We start from the raw sequence: 18,723 nt of genomic DNA, 5'->3' as shown, positions 1-18,723 counted from the left end.
TGTACATAAACAACCCCTCCCCTGCCTCCCCTAGCCCAGCAGAAGGAAAAGCTGACGCCAACTCTCTTTTGTTGTACCTCTTCCTCTTCTCATACAAGTAAAATGATGAAAAGTTGATACCTGTATCTTGGTGACTTGGAGCTGGGCTGGGCACCATCTTTACATTGAAACATTGCTAGGGAAAATGCATGCACACACTTACACAAGGTTTCTTCCCCTTCAGCAAGCTCATTCATGCTTGCCTGATGGGACTGACTAGACCAGTGGTTCTCAAACTTTTGTACTGGTGACCCCTTTCACATAGCAAGCCTCTGAGTGTGACCCCCCACACCTTATAAATTAAAAACACTTTTAAATCTATTTAACACCGTTATAAATGCTGGAGGCAAAGCAGGGTTTGGTCTGGAGGCTGACAGCTAACGACCCCCCATGTAATAACCTCGTGACCCCCTGAGGGGTCCCGACCCCCAGTTTGAGAACCCCTGCGCTAGACTGTGGCAGCGTCTCACAGTGGTGCTGGCTCACAGCAAAGCTGCCTTCCCACTGGGTCTCCCCCTCTTCCTCCCACAGCGGGTGTCTCTGTCTCAGGCTCCTCCAAGGTATTTATGATGGCCTGCGGGTTGCAAATAGAGCACGCAGCTCATTGTAAAAACTGCAGGTCTGCGGCTCACCACCAGGTCGATTGTTGGCCGCCCTGGGCACAGGGTCTGCCCTCTGCAGTTCCTTTGCTTTCATCCGGCACTGCTACAGGTCCCTGTTGTACTCCTCTGTCTGCATCCCCCATGCAATCTGCCCACAGATATCCACAGTTCCATAGCTCTGCTTGCACCCCACAGGCCCAGGAGATCCAATAGCTCCAGTCTGCTCTAGACCAGAGTGTGTTTGGAGAACGTAGCCAGCATGCTCAGATGGGCAATTGCACACAAAAAGGGTGAGCTGCTAGGTATGCTCGCCCAGCTGGGCAATCAGGAAAAGGCATTTCAAAAATATGTGGGGTGTTTTAAAGGGACGGGGCACAGGGGGAGTTGCTTCCAGTTTCTGTGGGCTGGGCTATGGAATTCACAATTGTGACCAGAGCAGCCACTGTTGGACATTGTGAGACAGCTCCTGGAGGACTGTGCCTTTTTGCACTTAACTTAAACCTGACTTAAGCTAAATCAAAATAAGTTGCTCTTAAACTGAAATAAAAGCGTCCACAGAGAGGTCTGCAGCGATTTAACTCAATCAGTTTCAGACAAAGCCTTAAGTTTTCTTGTGTAGACAAGACCTTAAACCGTAGCTTAAAAAGAACCAACTTCTCTGGGCCCTGGAGTTGACTGTTCCCCACGGCCACTTGAGCAGAGCCTCCGAGTTGCTGCGATCAGCTGCCAGGTGCCACCCGTTGGTTGCATTCCACTTCCCATGATTGCCAGGATGTGACAACACACGTGGATTATTCAGAACAACTCCAGGGGATGCTTGTCATGCTCTAGACGAGGGTTTTTCAATGGGTGGGTCACGACTGTCCTGGGAGGTCAGGAAAGGCCAGCAGTGGGGTCATGAGGCATTGAAAATGTTACTACAGTCTAAACCAAAGAAAAGTCTCGCTCCCCTGATCCCGGCCCTTCAAGATCAAGTATTCTCCACCCTCCCACACATCAGTTCTATATGCTAACGGTAGGTCTATGCTTAAAACCCTGCAGCAGTATCACTTCAGTGTAAATACTCACGACAGCACTGGGAGGGGTTCTCTCCACGCTGGATAATCCACCTCCCCGAGAGGCGGTAGCTCGGTCAACAGAAGAATTCTTCCATCCATCTAGCCCTGTCTGCACTGGGGGTTGGGCTGGCATAGCTACATCTCTCGGGGGTATGGATTATCTCTAGCGTGGAGAGAAACCCTCCCACCCTGCCAAAGAGACCTAGTTTTGCCAATGCATGTTCTGCATGCAGGCCAGCCCTAAGCATGGTCAGAAATGAGACATTTTTTATTGTTATTGGGGAGGTTGTGCAATTTGTTTAATGTGAAGAGGCTGAGAAACACAGCTCCGTACAAAGACTTTAAACATGTTTAATATAATATCAGACCTGAACAATTTCCTTTGTTGTCTTGCTGCCATCACATATGTCCCCACCCCTTATCAGAGCCAGGTACTACAGCGGAGGAAAAGCCAGGGAGCTCTCTTTTCCAAGCGTAGCCCCAGAGAAAATCTCCCGTGCAGAGGTGGCTGAGGGGCACCCAGCATGCTATAGAAATAGCAGGCTACAGATGGAAGTGGCAGATGCTGGTGGAGAATGAAGTGGGGTAGCAAAATGACCATCACATCCTTGAGAGCTGAGGACTTACCCATGGGAAGCATATGGATGGGGTCCCAGATTCCCAGGAGAGGTGGGGAAGATGGAGTGAATAGGGGGGTTCAGATATCTCCCCACCCCCAATAAAGTGCCTGAACCCCCCAAGGGCAGGGGAGTGACTACATTTGGAGCAGGTGAGACACTGTTATACCAATAAAATAAAAACAAGCAGGATCTTATTAAAGGGAATAAGGCAAAATGCCACATTTATTGTGAATACAGAAAGAATCATAGTAAGCAGTTAGTTATAGCTATAACATTCCATTCAATTTCGTATTTATTCACACATTCATTCATACACACACACACACACACACACACACACACACAGAGGTTCTGCAAGGTTGTTATCATAGTTACCAGCCTTAGAGTTGCTCGTGCCAAGCCACTGGCCAGGTGGCCTGGACACAAGGAGGGAGCAGGGCCTTGTCAGATGCTCATCTGATGCTCCTGGAAGTTGGTTTGCAGAATCAGATCCCAAAGTTCTCAGTTTCTAGAGTCCATTTTTATAGGAATTTACTTATTCCTATTCATTCCTATGGGAATTGCTTCATCATAGAATCATAGAATATCAGGGTTGGAAGGGACCTCAGGAGGTCATCTAGTCCAACCCCCTGCTCAAAGCAGGACCGATCCCCAATTAAATCATCCCAGCCAGGGCTTTGTCAAGCCTTTGTCAAGTCAGCAGATGGCACATTCCTGACAGCTCCGTGCTGCCAGATGTTATCTTGTTCTTGACTTCTCCCATCCTTGAGGCTGTTGGGTGGATTCCAGTCTGCCCTCCGGGGGTCCTCGGGTTATTTCCACTTGACACCTTCTTCGGCCCATCGACACTGGATTCTTAGGCTGACACCTCCCTGATAATTCATTTATTATCCACACCAAGCATCCATCCACATACATCCTCTATCTCTATTTTAATCACAATTGTTAAAAAAGCGAAATGAATACAACAAAAGGGCGGGGAGTCTCTGTGTGCTGTTTCTGTTGTTAGTTGTTACAAATTATCGCTTTGAGTCTCTCTGTGTGAGTAGTTGTTGTTACAAAGTATTGCTTTGAGAACAGACTCTGTCTTAGAATGTACTAACACAATTAGCAGCTTGCAAGTTTCACACAGAGAGGGAGAGAAACAGTAAAAATAAAAGACCAAAACCCAAGAGACCTCTTAATTAGTAATACCCTGGAATTTAAACTATGGGGAATCAAACTCATTTGTGATTTTAATATAGAACTTTAATATGCTCCAACATAACAAGTGGTCTGGAAAGTGAGACAGAAAGCAGAGTGGCAGCTTCTCAGACAGGTGCCTTAGCCGAGAGCCCACCAGGACCCAGAGCGTTCCCATCCCAGCATCAGGTGTCAGCAGCAATGGGATGACGTTGCAGCAAGGAAGTGAAGGAAGAGTCCTCAGGGCAAAGCAGCTGCTAGGCGTGGAGGGACAGACACCAGCCCTCGGGGAGTCGTTCCCACTTCACTTCCCTTCCTTCTCAGACCATTCCTTGTAGCCACCTGCATAGTTACGGGCCCTGCAGAGACAGGAGGTGACATGTGGCTTCAGAATAGGAGATGGGAGGGACTATCCACAGCTAGACGGACCCACTGCCTCTGGAGTGGAAGAGTCAGACCCAGCCCAGCTGTGACTGCCCAGGGGCCAGAAACCCAAGTGGGACCAGAACATCAGAGCAGGAGCTGTGCCCAGAACTTTGAGAAATAACCTGCCCCCGCACAGGGTCATATGGATGAATTTGAAGGGTCCCTGAGGAACCAAGGTAGCTGTGGAAACATCCCCTATGGGGTTAGCTAGGAATTATTCTGTCCTCTCTCTCGGTAGCTAACCAAAACTTTGTCTCTCTGGCCCTGGTGAGAATCTGGAGTATCACCATCCCCTCCAGGGGGTTTAATCTGGAATACACCAGTATAAGCAAGATCGGTGCTGAGGGATATCTGAGCCCTCTCCTTCTCCCCCAGACCCAATGATTTCTCCATTAATAACGCTATACGTGAGAGTTTAGGGGGGCACTCAGAAGGGCTGGAGTCCATAGGACCCAGGGCATTTTAAGCACCCTACAGCCCTTGCCTCCAAACCCACAGAGTCCGTGGTACGCTCACAATCTCCCTGAGGGTCTGGTGACCCATGATAGAAGAGCCCGGGGGGAGGGGCAGGCTCACTTGGCGTAGCCGAGGGTCATGGCGATCTCTGTGGCCTGAGCCCCTCTCCTGCCCATCTGGCAGTGGAAGATCAAGTTCTCGTCATCCATCCGTGGCTTGTCCACACCATACTTCATCTTAAACGTCTCAGGGTCCATCTTCAGGGCTTCCTCGACTTCTGCCACTGGGTGGGGAAAAGAGAGAGAGATGATTGCGATCAGCAGTGCTGGTGTATCACCCTGGGAAAGGGTGTGTCACATCCCCACTAGATGGGGATGTGACACTAGCTAGTCCGCTAGAGGATAAAAGCCTACTGCTGCTACTAGCTGATGGAGTTACTCCTTTAGCTCAAGTGGTAGAGGTCTGTATCTTGATGCTGAAGTTGCGGAGTTAACCCCTGCTGATGATGATTGTGGGTGATTGCTACACTGCTCCATCAATATAGGCGATGATGCTCTTATGCAAGTCCCACATGCTTTACAAAGGGATACAAGCTATCACTTTTCGCACTTCTGAAATGCAGCACCCTCTGTGGTGGAACACAGCAACTGACCAAGACATGGAAACACTGCACGTCCATTTAGGACAAGAAGTGAAGTAGAAGCCTGCATCCGTTTAAAACCATCAAGGTAGTTTAAGGAAGGCGAGAACTCTCCGAGGTGGAATTTGGCACAGGTTACATCCTGTTTAGGAGTGCTAGTAATAATGTAGAATTCAGGCCTGTATTTTTACCTGAGATACTTTGCCCACTTAATTTTTGATACATTTATATTCTTATTAATATGTGTAAACAAAGGACAAAGACACTATGCATGTTGCTTCTGCCTAGCTAGTTAGGTTTGTTAGTATAATGGGAACAGATAAGAACAGATAAGAACAGTTAAAGTGTTACTGGGTATAATGAAAGTATAATATACGAGCACACACGTAAGACTGTCTCAACTTCTATCTTAAGGCAAGGTCAAACAACCAATCGGGAGGGGCAAGAGGGGATTGGGGGAAAAAGGTATAAAACACTAAAAGACTAAAAAAATAAAATGCCTGTCCCTGACCGTAGCACAACCTCACTCCTTATCCCTCCCATTGAATACAAAAGAGGTGGGACAAAAACCCCAGACTCATGGCCCCCAAAACAGAACATGACCATAAACTGTAAGGGGTGGGACCCAAAGCGTGCAGTTCAGGTATAATTCTGTCTGCTAAAGTGGGGAGAGAACGGGACACTGGGAAACGAGGCTCTGCAGTGTCAAAGTTATTGACATGCTGGCTTAAAACTAACCCCAATAAACATTACATTGCCTGCACTTCTGGTCTGCTGCTTTCTGTCTGCGTGACAAGAACCAGGGGAGGGGGTGAAGGGAAAGCCCTCTAACACACCCATCTCCTTGTGCACACATAGGGTCTTTAATGATCCAGCTTTGGCCTCATGTCACTTCCCCAGCACAGCACCCCTGGCACGCTGGAGAGCAGGGAGGAAAGAGCGCCCCCTGCTGAGTTACTAGTTCCACTTTCTCCAGCGCTCTAGTGCTACGGATCAGGAACGATGGGCCTGAGTCCTTGCAGCTGACCTGGGGCTGGCTGGCTCAGCCCTCAGGCAGGCTAATGAGCCCAGCTGAGCTGTGGCAGAATCACCTGATTGGCTGGCTCTTCCATTGGCTGCAAGGAGACTACGGATCTGCATTTAAACTCAGGGGCAGGTCACTGACTCCTCCATGCTTCTGCCCACAGCTGCGATCACTTCTGTGCACACCTTGTTTCCAGTCCTGCTTGGTTCCTGACTCCAGCTTTGACCCTGGGCTCTGACTCCTGGTTCCTGACTCTGGCTCTGACCGCTAGGCCTGACCGCTCACGGTCTGTGAAACTACGCTTTGCCCTCTGCAGTGGGGGGCACTCCCTCTACATGCAATCGAAGCCCTGGCTGCTGGCACCCACAGCAACCCCTCACCTGGAATATTGACTGAGTTGGCGATATGGCCGTTCGCCACCTCTCCCGGCAACCGCACATCGATAATCCGAGCCTTCCCGCCGGTGACCAGTGCTTTCATGTCCTTGTGGGAAATGACATTTCCTTTGTGGAAAACAGAAACCAGCAGTCACTTCCTTCGCTCCCCTCGCAAGGCTCCTCCCCCAGCAACCAGGGCAAACCCCTCTGCTCCCCCCATCACAGGGAAGAAGAGTCAGCGGGTCATCCACAGGCTGCAGCAGACCAGCCCCTCACATGATCTAGTCTTCTCCCCGTGTGAGATGATTCCTAGCTACACCAAGGCCTGTACAATGCTCTCTGTGAGAAACTGCCCTTTATACTCCTTTACACCACCAGGGCCACTGCTGTGTAAAAGGGGCTTTGTGTAAATATTGTGACAGATATGACAATCTCTTCGGCAAAGCTGGAATTACGTTAAACCCGACCGATTTAAGCTTAAGTATTTGGGGAGTCCAGGGTATTGACAATGCCATTGTTTGTGTGCTATTGTGGGATTGTACGGCACTTCTCTGGGAGGATAGCCTTGACTAATGCAATTTCTGGAAGATATTAGAAACTTAGGGGACCTTTGGGACAATACATGGGAAGTGGATTTCGCAGGAAACACTTGGAGGCTTAGGGAAATGTAAATGATCCACCTCCATCTATCCTTTAGAAGCTGGACTTTGAGCAGAGATCTGTTGTCTGGTGCATTTCCTCTTCCAGGTCATTTCAAATAACTCAACTGGATAAAGGAGTGACTCTCAATGTTCTCTTCTGAACAAAGAGCGTGATGAACTTGACACAGTAGGGAAACCCCTGGGTGGGGCTAGGAAGGGCTGCTCCTATCAGAGCCTACATTGGAGGGGGTAATCTCTGATAAGTTTATTAGCAGGTCTGTAGGTTTTTTTAGTTGTTTTTTCATATGTTTTCTCTGCAATGCTTTTACCTTAATTAATAGGCTCGTGTAGGAAGAACTGCAGTTCCTAATTCATGGCAGCGCTGAGCCCCGGCACCTCCGGGCTTGGCAATTCAGGGCCCCGGCACCTCCGGGGTTGCTGCATTAGTTACTAAAGTAAAAAAAATTGCTCGAGCTCCAGCATCTAATTGCTTCAGCCCTGGCATCTCTTTCATTACAAATTAAGCACTAAAGAACCAGGCGGTAACTTACACTTGAAGCAAATACATTGTTATTAGTCTCTGAGGGAAAAGCCAGCAGGCCTGCTTGGACAGACTAACACAACACAGGGAAGGCAGGGAGCTACAGCAGCCTGGAGAGACCCCAGCCAGCAAGGAGGGAGACCTGTGTCTCCACCGAAGAGAGATAACAAGATAACAACCGGGGGAGCTGGAAGTCAGAGCAGGCGCCCTTGCTGAGCCAGTGAGGTGCAGGTGCCCTGAACCGTGACAAGATTCAGGCCCCTTGTCTTTAGTAGGAGTCACTTCTGGGCAAAGTCCGGCCCCTGCAAGGCAATGGCAGAGTCGGGTTGTTCCTTTAACCATTGATTTTCCAGACACAGGATTCATTTGCTCCTGACATGATGGAGCAGGGTTCAGGCTGTGCAAGACACCGGGGGGGTTGGGGGGATGTGCCAAATTCTGCTCTTGTTCACACACTGTAAAGCTGGGTGCAACCCCTCTGACTGCTGCGGGCTGTGTCCAAGGGCAGAGAGAGAGAGGTGCTAGAGATGGGCCTAGATACAGAGCATGGAGGTGAATTTTCCCCACAGCTGGCCCTGGGCCTGTAGACACGGCCTCGGCCAGCACTGAGGGTTATTACGGGGGGATCTCCCAGCATTGCTCCAGCACCTGTGGCTTTGTCTTGACAAGGGGGAAAGGTTTAAAAAAAGCAAGGTGGTAGCTCAGCCCATTTGAAACCCCACCCAGTGTGGATGCAGCTTACTACCTCCACAGTCACATCAGCAGGTCGTGCTGTAGTGTAGACCTTGTCTAGTCAAGGGGCTCTGTCTACCCACACGAGTTGTCCCAGTTTAATGATGTCAGTCCAGGAAAGGGAATAAGTCACCCCAGTATGAGGCACCCTCACACCAGTATAACTGCACCCGCAACTGGGATTGTGCCAGTATGACTATCTGTAAAAATAAAAATCACACCCCCACTCCCGCACCACCTCACAGCAGTTATACCAGGACGTACACTGCATAGATAGGAAAAAAACACTGTTTTCCCTATTGAGTTTAGCTCAACAGAAAACCCCATTTAGCACCAATGTAGACACAGTCTAAAGCCTTCAGCTCAGTTTGAATAGGTCAAGTTACAGCCTCAGCGTAACGCTCCGTATCTCAGGGGACACCCTATACCCCCATGTTCATCTTTATAAAATGATTGTGTGGTATCCAATGCAAAGTTTGTTTGCAGAAGGCTTATGATGCACTGAGCATGGATGTTATAGTCATTGTTACAGTAATGTTATAGTGAGGTTATAATTTCATGTATATAGTTATGAGGCTGAAAATTTATCCTCATGGCTTAAAGTAAGCCCAGGCAAAAAGTCTCCAAGAACAGAAAGACAGTTCACACCTCATCAGGGCACGTATGGGACAAACCCAGCCCAGCCTCACAGGAACAAAGGATGTTGGACTAAGCAACAACAAAAGGATCTATTAGACTCTCCAGTGAGTCACCCCTCCTTCCTTTGGTCAGTTTGGGACTGCAATGAGGTAATGCTCACCTGACTGGCGCTGGGGGAAGCAAAGGGAAGAGGGAAGAAAGAACGTGATAAAAGGGAGACATGTTTGCCATGCTCTCTCTCTTCCACCTACAGACATCACACCAAGCAACTGAAGCACTGATCAAAGGGGAGAGCCTGGCTGAAGAGCAACCAGCCAGCCTGTGATGAGAAGCATCTAAGTTTGTAAGGGCCCTGAAAGTGTTAAGATCATCTTAGAATGCGTTTTGCTTTTATTTAATCTGACCAAATCTGAGTTGTTATTCTTTGATTTATAATCACTTAAAATTTATCTTTGTAGTTAATAAATCTGTTTATTTTATCTGAAGCAATGCATTTGGTTTGCAGCATGTCAGAGACTCCCCTTGGGATAACAAGCCTAGTACATATCAATTTCTTTATTAAATTGACAAACTCATATAAGCTTGCAGCATCAGTGGGCATAACTGGACACTGCAAAAAGGAGGTTTCTGGGGTTGTGTCTGGGACCACAGATATTGGCTAGTGTCATTCAGCTGCACAATCCAAGGAGCAGCTTACATGCCAGAGGCTGTGCGTGAACAGCCCAGGAGTGGGGGTTCTCACAGCAGAGCAGGGTGAGGCTGGCTCCCAGAGTCAAGGATTGGAGTGACCTAGCAGATCACCGGTCCAGATAACACCAGAGGAGATCGTCACACTCAGCTTTAACCCAACCAGTTCAGCATGTGCTACAGGTCAATTGCTTAGGCCTGATTAGACTGTTAGACGAGTTAGTTCGACTGAGCCAGGTAACTCGATCCAACATCCCACCTTTAAATCCTGATCTGGACACGGCCATAGGAGAATATGCCACCGAAAGCAGCCCTGCAGTCACACCCTACGCACGGTCGTGATAAGCTTTGTACAAAATGCCGTGCAAGGTCTCATTTGAAAACTGATAACTTGCTGGTTAATGACATGGTGAAATGTGTGTGGCAACATTGTCAAGAAATCCCCGCAAGGAGATTATTAGCACACCTTCAAAACTATCCAGCCCTGCCTAGGCAAGAGTTTTTGAACAGATCTGTCCTCAGAGGAATGAGTGTTTACATAGAAGTAATAAACAGGGTCCTTGAGACAGTCGTGGGGGAACAGGCAGGAGACAAAGCAAATTTAAACCTCAGCAAATGAGTAGAAAGGGCACACAGTCTCCTTCGCCCCCAAACTCCCGGTCGGTCGCCACCTTTACTGTTTGAATAAACTTTGCTTGGAGGAGTAATCGTCAGAAGATAGATGGGACTATAAAAGAAAGGGACAGAGAACCCCGAGTTCTCTCTCTCTCTTTCCACTAAGACAAAGGCACCAGCACCTTCTGGCCTGGGGGAGAGATCCTGACCAAGGAAAGGATCGGTCACCATCTGGCTGGAAGACTGGGGGTGAGAAAGGCCATCTTAACAAAGCCTTGAACCAAAACTTAATCTAGTAAGCTTTAGAGGGACAAGGTGGGTGTGTTATTGGACCAACAAGACCTGAAGAAGAGCCCTGCGTAAGCTCGGAAGCTTGTCTCTCTCACCAACAGAAGTTGGTCCAATGAAAGCTGTTACCTCCCCCACCTTGTCTTTCTACTATCCAGGGACCGACCCGGCTCCGACACCGCTGCATACACCAATGGAAGATGAAGTTTTCACTTTTATTTGCTTGTAGCCACCTCCAGCTTTATCGCTTGTCCTTGAATTCACTTAAAATCCCATCTTCTTTTGTGACCAAACTGGTTTTATTTTTTAATCTCAACCAACCCAGTTGGTTTAATTTAAACTGAACTGCTCGGCAAGTCCAGTGAAAGTAGCAAACTGTTGAATATTGACTGTACAGGAACAACGCAGCATTAATATCTGAGCTGTCCAGGAGAGGTCTTTGCAGCGCAGAAGACAGGCTTTTGGGGAAAATTCAGGACTAGGAGTCTGCTGGCGTACTAAACCAAGGCTGATGGAAGCCAGAGTGTGACGGGTGCGTTGCTGGCAGGCTGTTGGATCAGGGCTGCAACTATAAACACACTCAAGGTGTGACTTGTAGGCTGGTTGGGAGCAGCCCAGGCTGGGAGCTACAACAGCAAAGCATTGTGAGGCAACCCCAGGTTGCACAGTAGGTGGGTGACACAATCCCTGACTGGTCTGGATTCTATCCTGGGATCATAGGAACATTACGGGCAAAACTGCATCTACACTGGTGTTAGACGGTGTTTCAAATTGAGCTTGTTACCCAAGGCAGCCAGCCCCATTTATAAAAGTGCCTTTTCCCCTCGTCTGGACAGGTGTACCCTCACAGGTATTTTACAACCGGGTTATGAAGCCTGGCTTTGCACAGGATTAGATGAGGTGACCGTCTACACTCGTGCCACCCCTCCCACCCCCCAATGGCCATGGCAACACACTTCTCCTTATCTCTGGAAAGCACCCAAGGAATGTTATTGTTTCATTTAAAAAGCCAAATAACTCAAAGCTAATTACTAGTTACAGCAGAAAACAGCAATTCCTAGCCATGGGTGATGCAGGCGACCGCTCAGTGCCTCTGATTCTCCACGGTCATTACTTACTGGCGGGATCTCCCAGCTGGAACATACAGCACACTTGTGTGTGTGTGTGTTTGGGTCCCAACTTAATGAGCCCGCTCCAGCCATGTGCCTGCCATGAATGCACTCACCAGCAGAGCCTTGCAACTGGACCCAAACCTGACTGAACCTGACTTCCAGTGTCAGGGTTGGGTCTGAAAACAATCTGACCCCCTGGGGCTCAGGTCTGGCAGTCTCTGATCATCTCCTCCCACCTGTGGGGTGGGCACGGTGGTGCCTGCCAGCCCCACTCCTGCCAGCCTCTGCCACTTGGCTGTGCTGCGTGTGTGCCGACAAGTCACAGCATCTCACTCTGCCACACCCACAGGGCAGCAAGGCACTGGCGGCCGGCAGCAGCAGGGGACACAGCCACATCTGTGCTAAAGCCACAGGCCGGAGACCGGAGACAGATCAGAGGCATGGGAAGCAGGAAGGCCCCACCAGACCAACCTGCAAGGACGAGGTGGTCATGGTGCTGGCAGAGGTTTGGGGAGAAGCATCAGGTTCAGGTTAGGTGGAGTCTGAAAATGACTCAAGATAGGTTCAGGTCAGCTGAGCTTTGAAGCTATGCCCTTACCGGGGCTAGGATCTGAAGGGGTGATGTTAGCACCTTCACTATTAAGTTCTAGAAATCTAGACCAGGCAGTGTGCTGGCTTTAACACGTGTTAGGCTGATTGCATTAAAGTTTAGGAGGGAGGCTAGGGTTAACCTCAACCAGCTAACATGTGTTGAAACTACAGTTTGCACTGTCTACACTAACATGCGTTAGCTGGCCAATATATCTTAACTAACACACTTTCTTTCCTAGCGAAGACAAGGCCTAACTCGGCCAGTTTCACACACACACTGCTCTCTCTAGAAAAGACGTTTTAAATGTGTTAGTGAATACCATGCCTGTCGACTCTAGTCTAGACAACAACAGTGTTGCATTAAAAAAAGAGCAGGAAATTTACACTCAAAATGTAATTAAATGGTTTACAAAGCTTCATTTTTACAGAAGAGTTTAAAAAAAAAGTTTGTCTATGAAAGTGGGGAGGAAAGAGTGTGTTTGGGGAGAGCAGTGAATACGAACAAAGGGCTAGCTTCTGAGAGAGCCCCACATCAGAGAGCCCCAGGGTTCAGGCACCCACCTGAGAAGTTTAAATCCTTTCTCCCCCTCAGGTGGAGGGGGGACTTGAACCGCGGGTCTTCCACATCCCAGGTGGGTACTCTAACCGCCAGGTCAAAAGTCATGAGGGAGGTCGTTCCCCTCCTTCTCCAGGAGCTCACCTAGAGGGGCCCGATCCGGCACACCAGGTCTCAGCACACTTATGGGATTGGGCCCTGCAGGGGAGTTAGGTGGAAGAACCCCCTTGTGCATCACTGGGGGGCGGAGGCGTCCGGACACCTAGCGTGGGGCTGCAGCGCACGTGCCTAAAGGCAGAAATTTAGGCACCTAGGGAACATTTATTGCACAAATTTCTGTGCTAAGGAAGTCTAGGCAGAGACCTCTGAGTGGGGGCTTTGTGACCCAGCCTGGCCTGACTGAGATTTAGGCTCCTGAAATGGCAGTTTGGTGCCTAAGTACGTGGGTGAATCTAGCCCCACCGCCATAGGGAATGAAAAAGGCCCTGAGCTCAGGGGGATGAAACGGATGGAAATTTACAGATTCTCCTCGCCCACAAAGCCTCGTGCTGGCCCCCTGCAAATAACACAACCGGCCCCGGGTGAGCGGCTGAGCAGGAGTCTGCAAGGTCGTTACAGACGGTCCTGTCCAGCCCATCCGGGGGGTGCGGGGGGGGTGAACCAAGGGGCGGGGGTCCCAGCCCCCCACCCAGCCAGGATCGTGCACACGCGATTCCCTGCCCGCGCTGCTAGGGGGCAGCTGCCTCCAGGGCTCTGCCCCCCTCCAGGCCCAGCTCCTGGAGGCCCCCTCTGGCGGCCAATGGGGGGGCTCCGTTACCTCTGTCCATGCCGCCCGCCGCCGGGGTGCTGCTGATTCGTGCGAGCCGCAGGGACCTGCCCGCCCGTCCTAGGAGCGTCTGCAGCCGACACGCGGGCCGGCTCGGCGGCATTGCTCCATTCACCGGGCGGGGCGGGGCGGCAGGCACCGTCCACAAACTCCTCTGCCACCCCGGCAGCGTTGGTGGCTGGCCAGGTTCAATGCCCCGCCAGGGACAAACCACCCCCCAGAGCGGACCCGATCCTGTTCCCCCCACGGGACGGGAGACCGTGGTCATTTTCCTGTTGGTTTGGCTGGCAGCCGGGCTGGGCCCCTCTGGGAGGCTCTCGGGTGCTGTGGGCCAGGAAGAGACCAGAGCGCCATGGGGCAGAGCCTAATAATGAGACAACAGGGACTGATCCCCCCCCCCACACACACACACGCTGCCCCCCCCCCGGGTTCTCTCCCAGCCGTGCAAGGTGGAATGATGGACACCATCATTTACACGAGCATAAACCCAGTGTAACCTGCTGCAGTCCTGCTTCCGATGTGCTGAGCCAGGGAATGGGGACTCTGGCCCTGAGTCAAGGTGGAAATCCTGACGGGAATTTTCAACCGAGCCAAAGGGAGTTAGGCACTTAAGCCCCTTTGAATCGGGGCTGTTTACTTTTTGGTGCAGGGATTGTCTGCTGTCCTCTGGTAGGATGGTGATTGGCACTATGGGGGCCTGGATCTCGGTCGGGGTCTGTGTGTCGACCAGCACTATGGGGGCCCAGTTCTCGGTCGGGGCCTGCGTGGCGCCCGGCACTACGGGGGCCCGGTTCTCGGTTGGGGTCTGCGTGGCGTCGGGCTCTACGGGGGCCCGGTTCTCGGTCGGGGTCTGCGTGTCGACCAGCACTACGGGGGCCCGGTTCTCGGTCGGGGCCTGCGTGGCGTGCGGCACTACGGGGGCCCGGATCTTGGTCGGGGTCTGCGTGGCGCCCGGCACTACGGGGGCCCGGTTCTCGGTTGGGGTCTGCGTGGCGTCCAGCACTACGAGGGCCTGGATCTCGGTTGGGGTCTGTGTGGCGACCAGCACTACGGGGGCCCGGTTCTCAGTCGGGGTCTGCGTGGCGTCCAGCACTACGGGGGCCCGGTTCTCGGTCAGGGTCTGCGTGGTGTCTGTCACTACGGGGGCCCAGTTCTCGGTTGGGGTCTGTGTAGTGTCCAGCTCTATGGGGGCCCGGATCTCGGTCGGGGTCTGCGTGGCGCCCGGCACTACGGGGCCCGGTTCTCGTTCGGGGTCTGCGTGGTGTCCAGCTCTATGGGGGCCCGGATCTCGGTCGGGGTCTGCGTGGCGCCCGGCACTACGGGGGCCCGGTTCTCAGTCGGGGTCTGCGTGGCGTCGGGCTCTATGGGGGCCCGGTTCTCAGTTGGGGTCTGCGTGGTGCCCGGCACTACGGGGGCCCGGTTCTCGGTCGGGGTCTGCGTGGCGCCTGGCACTACGGGGCCCGGGTCTCGGTCGGGGTCTGCGTGGCGCCTGGCACTACGGGGGCCCGGTTCTCGGTCGGGGTCTGCGTGGCGCCTGGCACTACGGGGGCCCGGTTCTCGGTCGGGGTCTGCGTGGCGCCTGGCACTACGGGGGCCCGGTTCTCGGTCGGGGTCTGCGTGGTGTCCAGCACTACGGGGGCCCGGTTCTCGGCCGGGGTCTGCGTGGTGTCCAGCACTACGGGGGCCCAGTTCGGGGTCTGCGTGGTGTCCAGCACTACGGGGGCCTGGATCTCGGTCGGGGTCTGCGTGGCGTCCGGCACTACGGGGGCCCGGTTCTCGGTCGGGGTCTGCGTGGTGTCCAGCACTACGGGGGCCCGTTTCTCGGTCGGGGTCTGCGTGGCGCCCGGCACTACGGGGGCCCGGTTCTCGGTCGGGGTCTGCGTGGTGTCCAGCACTACGGGGGCCCGGTTCTCGGTCGGGGTCTGCGTGGCGCCTGGCACTACGGGGCCCGGTTCTCGGTCGGGGTCTGCGTGGTGTCCAGCTCTATGGGGGCCCGGATCTCGGTCGGGGTCTGCGTGGCGCCCGGCACTACGGGGCCCGGATCTCAGTCGGGGTCTGCGTGGCGCCCGGCACTACAGGGGCCCGGTTCTCGGTCGGGGTCTGCGTGGCGCCTGGCACTACGGGGGCCCGGTTCTCGGTCGGGGTCTGCGTGGCGCCTGGCACTACGGGGCCCGGGTCTCGGTCGGGGTCTGCGTGGCGTCGGGCTCTATGGGGGCCTGGATCTCAGTCGGGGTCTGCGTGGCGCCCGGCACTACGGGGGCCCGGTTCTCGGTCGGGGTCTGCGTGGCGTCCGGCACTACGGGGGCCCGGTTCTCGGTCGGGGTCTGCGTGGCGCCTGGCACTACGGGGCCCGGGTCTCGGTTGGGGTCTGCGTGGCGTCGGGCTCTATGGGGGCCTGGATCTCAGTCGGGGTCTGCGTGGCGTCCGGCACTACGGGGGCCCGGTTCTCGGTCGGGGTCTGCGTGGCGTCCGGCACTACGGGGGCCCGGTTCTCGGTCGGGGTCTGCGTGGCGTCCGGCACTACGGGGGCCCGGTTCTCGGTTGGGGTCTGCGTGGCGCCTGGCACTACGGGGCCCGGGTCTCAGTCGGGGTCTGCGTGGCGTCGGGCTCTATGGGGGCCTGGATCTCAGTCGGGGTCTGCGTGGCGCCCGGCACTACGGGGGCCCGGTTCTCGGTCGGGGTCTGCATGGCGCCCGGCACTACGGGGGCCCGTTTCTCGGTCGGGGTCTGCGTGGCGCCTGGCACTACGGGGCCCGGGTCTCGGTCGGGGTCTGCGTGGCGCCCGGCACTACGGGGGCCCGTTTCTCGGTCGGGGTCTGCGTGGCGCCTGGCACTACGGGGCCCGGGTCTCGGTCGGGGTCTGCGTGGCGCCTGGCACTACGGGGGCCCTGTTCTCGTTCGGGGTCTGCGTGGTGTCCGGCACTACGGGGGCCCGGTTCTCGGTCGGGGTCTGCGTGGCGTCCGGCACTGCGGGGGCCCGGTTCTCGGTCGGGGTCTGCGTGGCGCCCGGCACTACGGGGCCCGGTTCTCGGTCGGGGTCTGCGTGGCGCCCGGCACTACGGGGCCCGGTTCTCGGTCGGGGTCTGCGTGGCGTCCGGCACTACGGGGGCCCGGTTCTCGGTTGGGGTCAGATCTCCCCTAGGCTCTGCTGGAGTAATATTAATGAATGCTGAACAATTAGACTTTAGAAAATCCCAGTTTAGACCCACCCCTCGGCACCGTTACCGGGGGTGTAAAGTGAGTGACCCGGGCCGGGTGAGCGCTCGGCCCTACCAGCCCCCCAGCCCTGCAGGGGAGGGGGAAGCGGTGTCAATCCCTCCCCGCGGGTGCTGTATCGTCCAAAGTCGCCTTCGCCGTCTACGTTTGCAGAAGGGGTTTGGAATTTTACCCCTGTCCCTGAGGGATCCTCGCCCTGGCCCTCCCGGGGGCCCCGCCTGCGCGAGGCGGGAGAATGCGGAGGAGCAGGTTCCTCCCGCGCGCAGCCGGGCCTTCGGGTCGGCGCCACCGGGGCTGGTCGGGCCCTGGCTCTGGCGGCCCGCGGGCTGCTCTGTCTAAAGCAGCTGGGGCCCGGTATTACCCGAGCCGGGGGGAGCTTTGCACAGAAGAGCTTGGCCCGGGATACGAGCCAGCTCCTGCTAACCGCTTCCTGCATCGTTTTAACTGAGCCGCTGCCAGCAATAGCTCGATAAGGAGCGTGGGCTGGTCCTCGGCACTCCTGGGTTCTAGTCCCAGCTTTGCTGCGTAACCGGGATAAAGCCATTCCCCTCTTTGTGCCTCAGTTTACCGTCTCACCCTTCATCTGTTTCGATTGACTTCGTTTGGGGGCAGGGACTGTCTCTGTGCAGCGCCAAGTACCAGGGGTCCCCCTCTCTGCTGGAGCCCAGACCTGCTCATGTTATACAAATAATAATCCCTGGCTCTTATCAGTAGATCTCAAAGTGCTTTACAAAGGCTGTAAGTGTTCTTATCCCCATTTCACAGATGGGGAAACTGAGGCACAGAGCAGCACAGCGACTCACGGAAAGTCACCCAGGCAGGCAGAGGCAGGGTTGGGAATAGAACTCAGGTGTCCTGCTTCCCTGTGCTTTAGTTATGGTCAGTGCGGGGAAATCTGAGAACCCCAGCTGTGCCCTAACCTCCCTTGTAGAAACTGAGAGAGCCAGGTAAAAAAATGAACACATCAGCCTTCGCATCAAAGCCAGGCATGTTAGGGAAGGGCTGGCCCTTTAAACAGGCAACAAGAAGGTTGGCAAGTGGTAGAACAGAGGACTGGACGGCTAATGGGTTCCAGATACACATTTATCTATCTATCTCCGTACACCCTGTCTATCTATCTATCCATCTATCCCCATACACTCCGTATATCTATCTGATCCCATACCCCCCCATCTATCTATCTATCTATCTACCTATCTATCCCCTTACCCCCATCTCTCTCTCTCTCTCTCTCTCTCAGTGGTTCTCAACCGGGGTACACATAGCCTTGGGGTATGCAGAGATCTTACAGGGGGTATATCAACTCATCGAGATATTTGCCTAGTTTTACAACAGACTACATAAAGAGCACCAGCGAAGTCAGTACAAGCTACGATTTCATAGACAATGACTTGTTTATACTGCTCGATATATTATACACTGAAATGTAAGTATAATATTTATATTCCAATTGATTTATAATTATATGGTAACAATGAGAAAGTCAGCAATAGGAAAAGGAGGACTAGTGGCACCTTAGAGACTAACCAATTTATTTGAGCATAAGCTTTCGTGAGCTACAGCTCACTTCATCGGATGCATAGTGGCTGTGACACTTTTGTATTTCTGAGTGGTAACCGTGTTAGTCTGTATCAGCAAAAAGAACGAGGAGTACTTGTGGCACCTTAGAGACTAAATAATAATAATAAATAAATTGGTTAGTTTCTAAGGTGCCATAAGTACTCCTCGTTCTTTTTGTAAGCAAGTAGTTTTTAAGTGAGGTGAAACTTGGGGGTATGCGAGACAAATCAGACTTCTGAAAGGGGTACAGTAGTCTGGAAAGGTTGAGAGGCACTTATCAATCAATCAATCTATT

The 18,723-nt window shown here is 53.2% G+C and overlaps 1 protein-coding gene across 1 annotated transcript; it reads right to left on the bottom strand.

Annotated features, from left to right (window-relative positions):
• Positions 1-3,552: 3,552 nt before the first annotated feature.
• Positions 3,553-13,806, bottom strand: TSTD1 (thiosulfate sulfurtransferase like domain containing 1). Its single transcript, XM_037883244.2, has 4 exons — positions 13,644-13,806; positions 6,428-6,550; positions 4,504-4,666; positions 3,553-3,860 (listed from the first exon to the last, which is right to left on the bottom strand). The coding sequence occupies exons 1-4, from the start codon at positions 13,753-13,755 to the stop codon at positions 3,806-3,808; spliced, it is 453 nt and encodes a 150-aa protein (XP_037739172.1). The 5' UTR covers positions 13,756-13,806; the 3' UTR covers positions 3,553-3,805.
• Positions 13,807-18,723: the final 4,917 nt, after the last annotated feature.

Source organism: Chelonia mydas, chromosome 24, assembly GCF_015237465.2.
Source record: "Chelonia mydas isolate rCheMyd1 chromosome 24, rCheMyd1.pri.v2, whole genome shotgun sequence".
Taxonomy (NCBI): Eukaryota; Metazoa; Chordata; order Testudines; family Cheloniidae; genus Chelonia; species Chelonia mydas.
The sequence above is the reverse complement of the archived record's forward strand: the minus strand, read 5'-3'. Positions and strand labels throughout refer to the sequence as shown.

Coding starts and splice junctions, on each gene's coding strand:
- TSTD1 (XM_037883244.2), bottom strand. CDS start 13,755: ATGCCGCCGAGCCGGCCCGCGTGTCGGCTGCAGACGCTCCTAGGACGG. Junction 6,551..13,643: donor GGCGGGCGGCATGGACAGAG/GTAACGGAGCCC, acceptor TTTTCCACAAAG/GAAATGTCATTTCCCACAAG. Junction 3,861..4,503: donor ATGACCCTCGGCTACGCCAA/GTGAGCCTGCCC, acceptor CTGTCTCTGCAG/GGCCCGTAACTATGCAGGTG.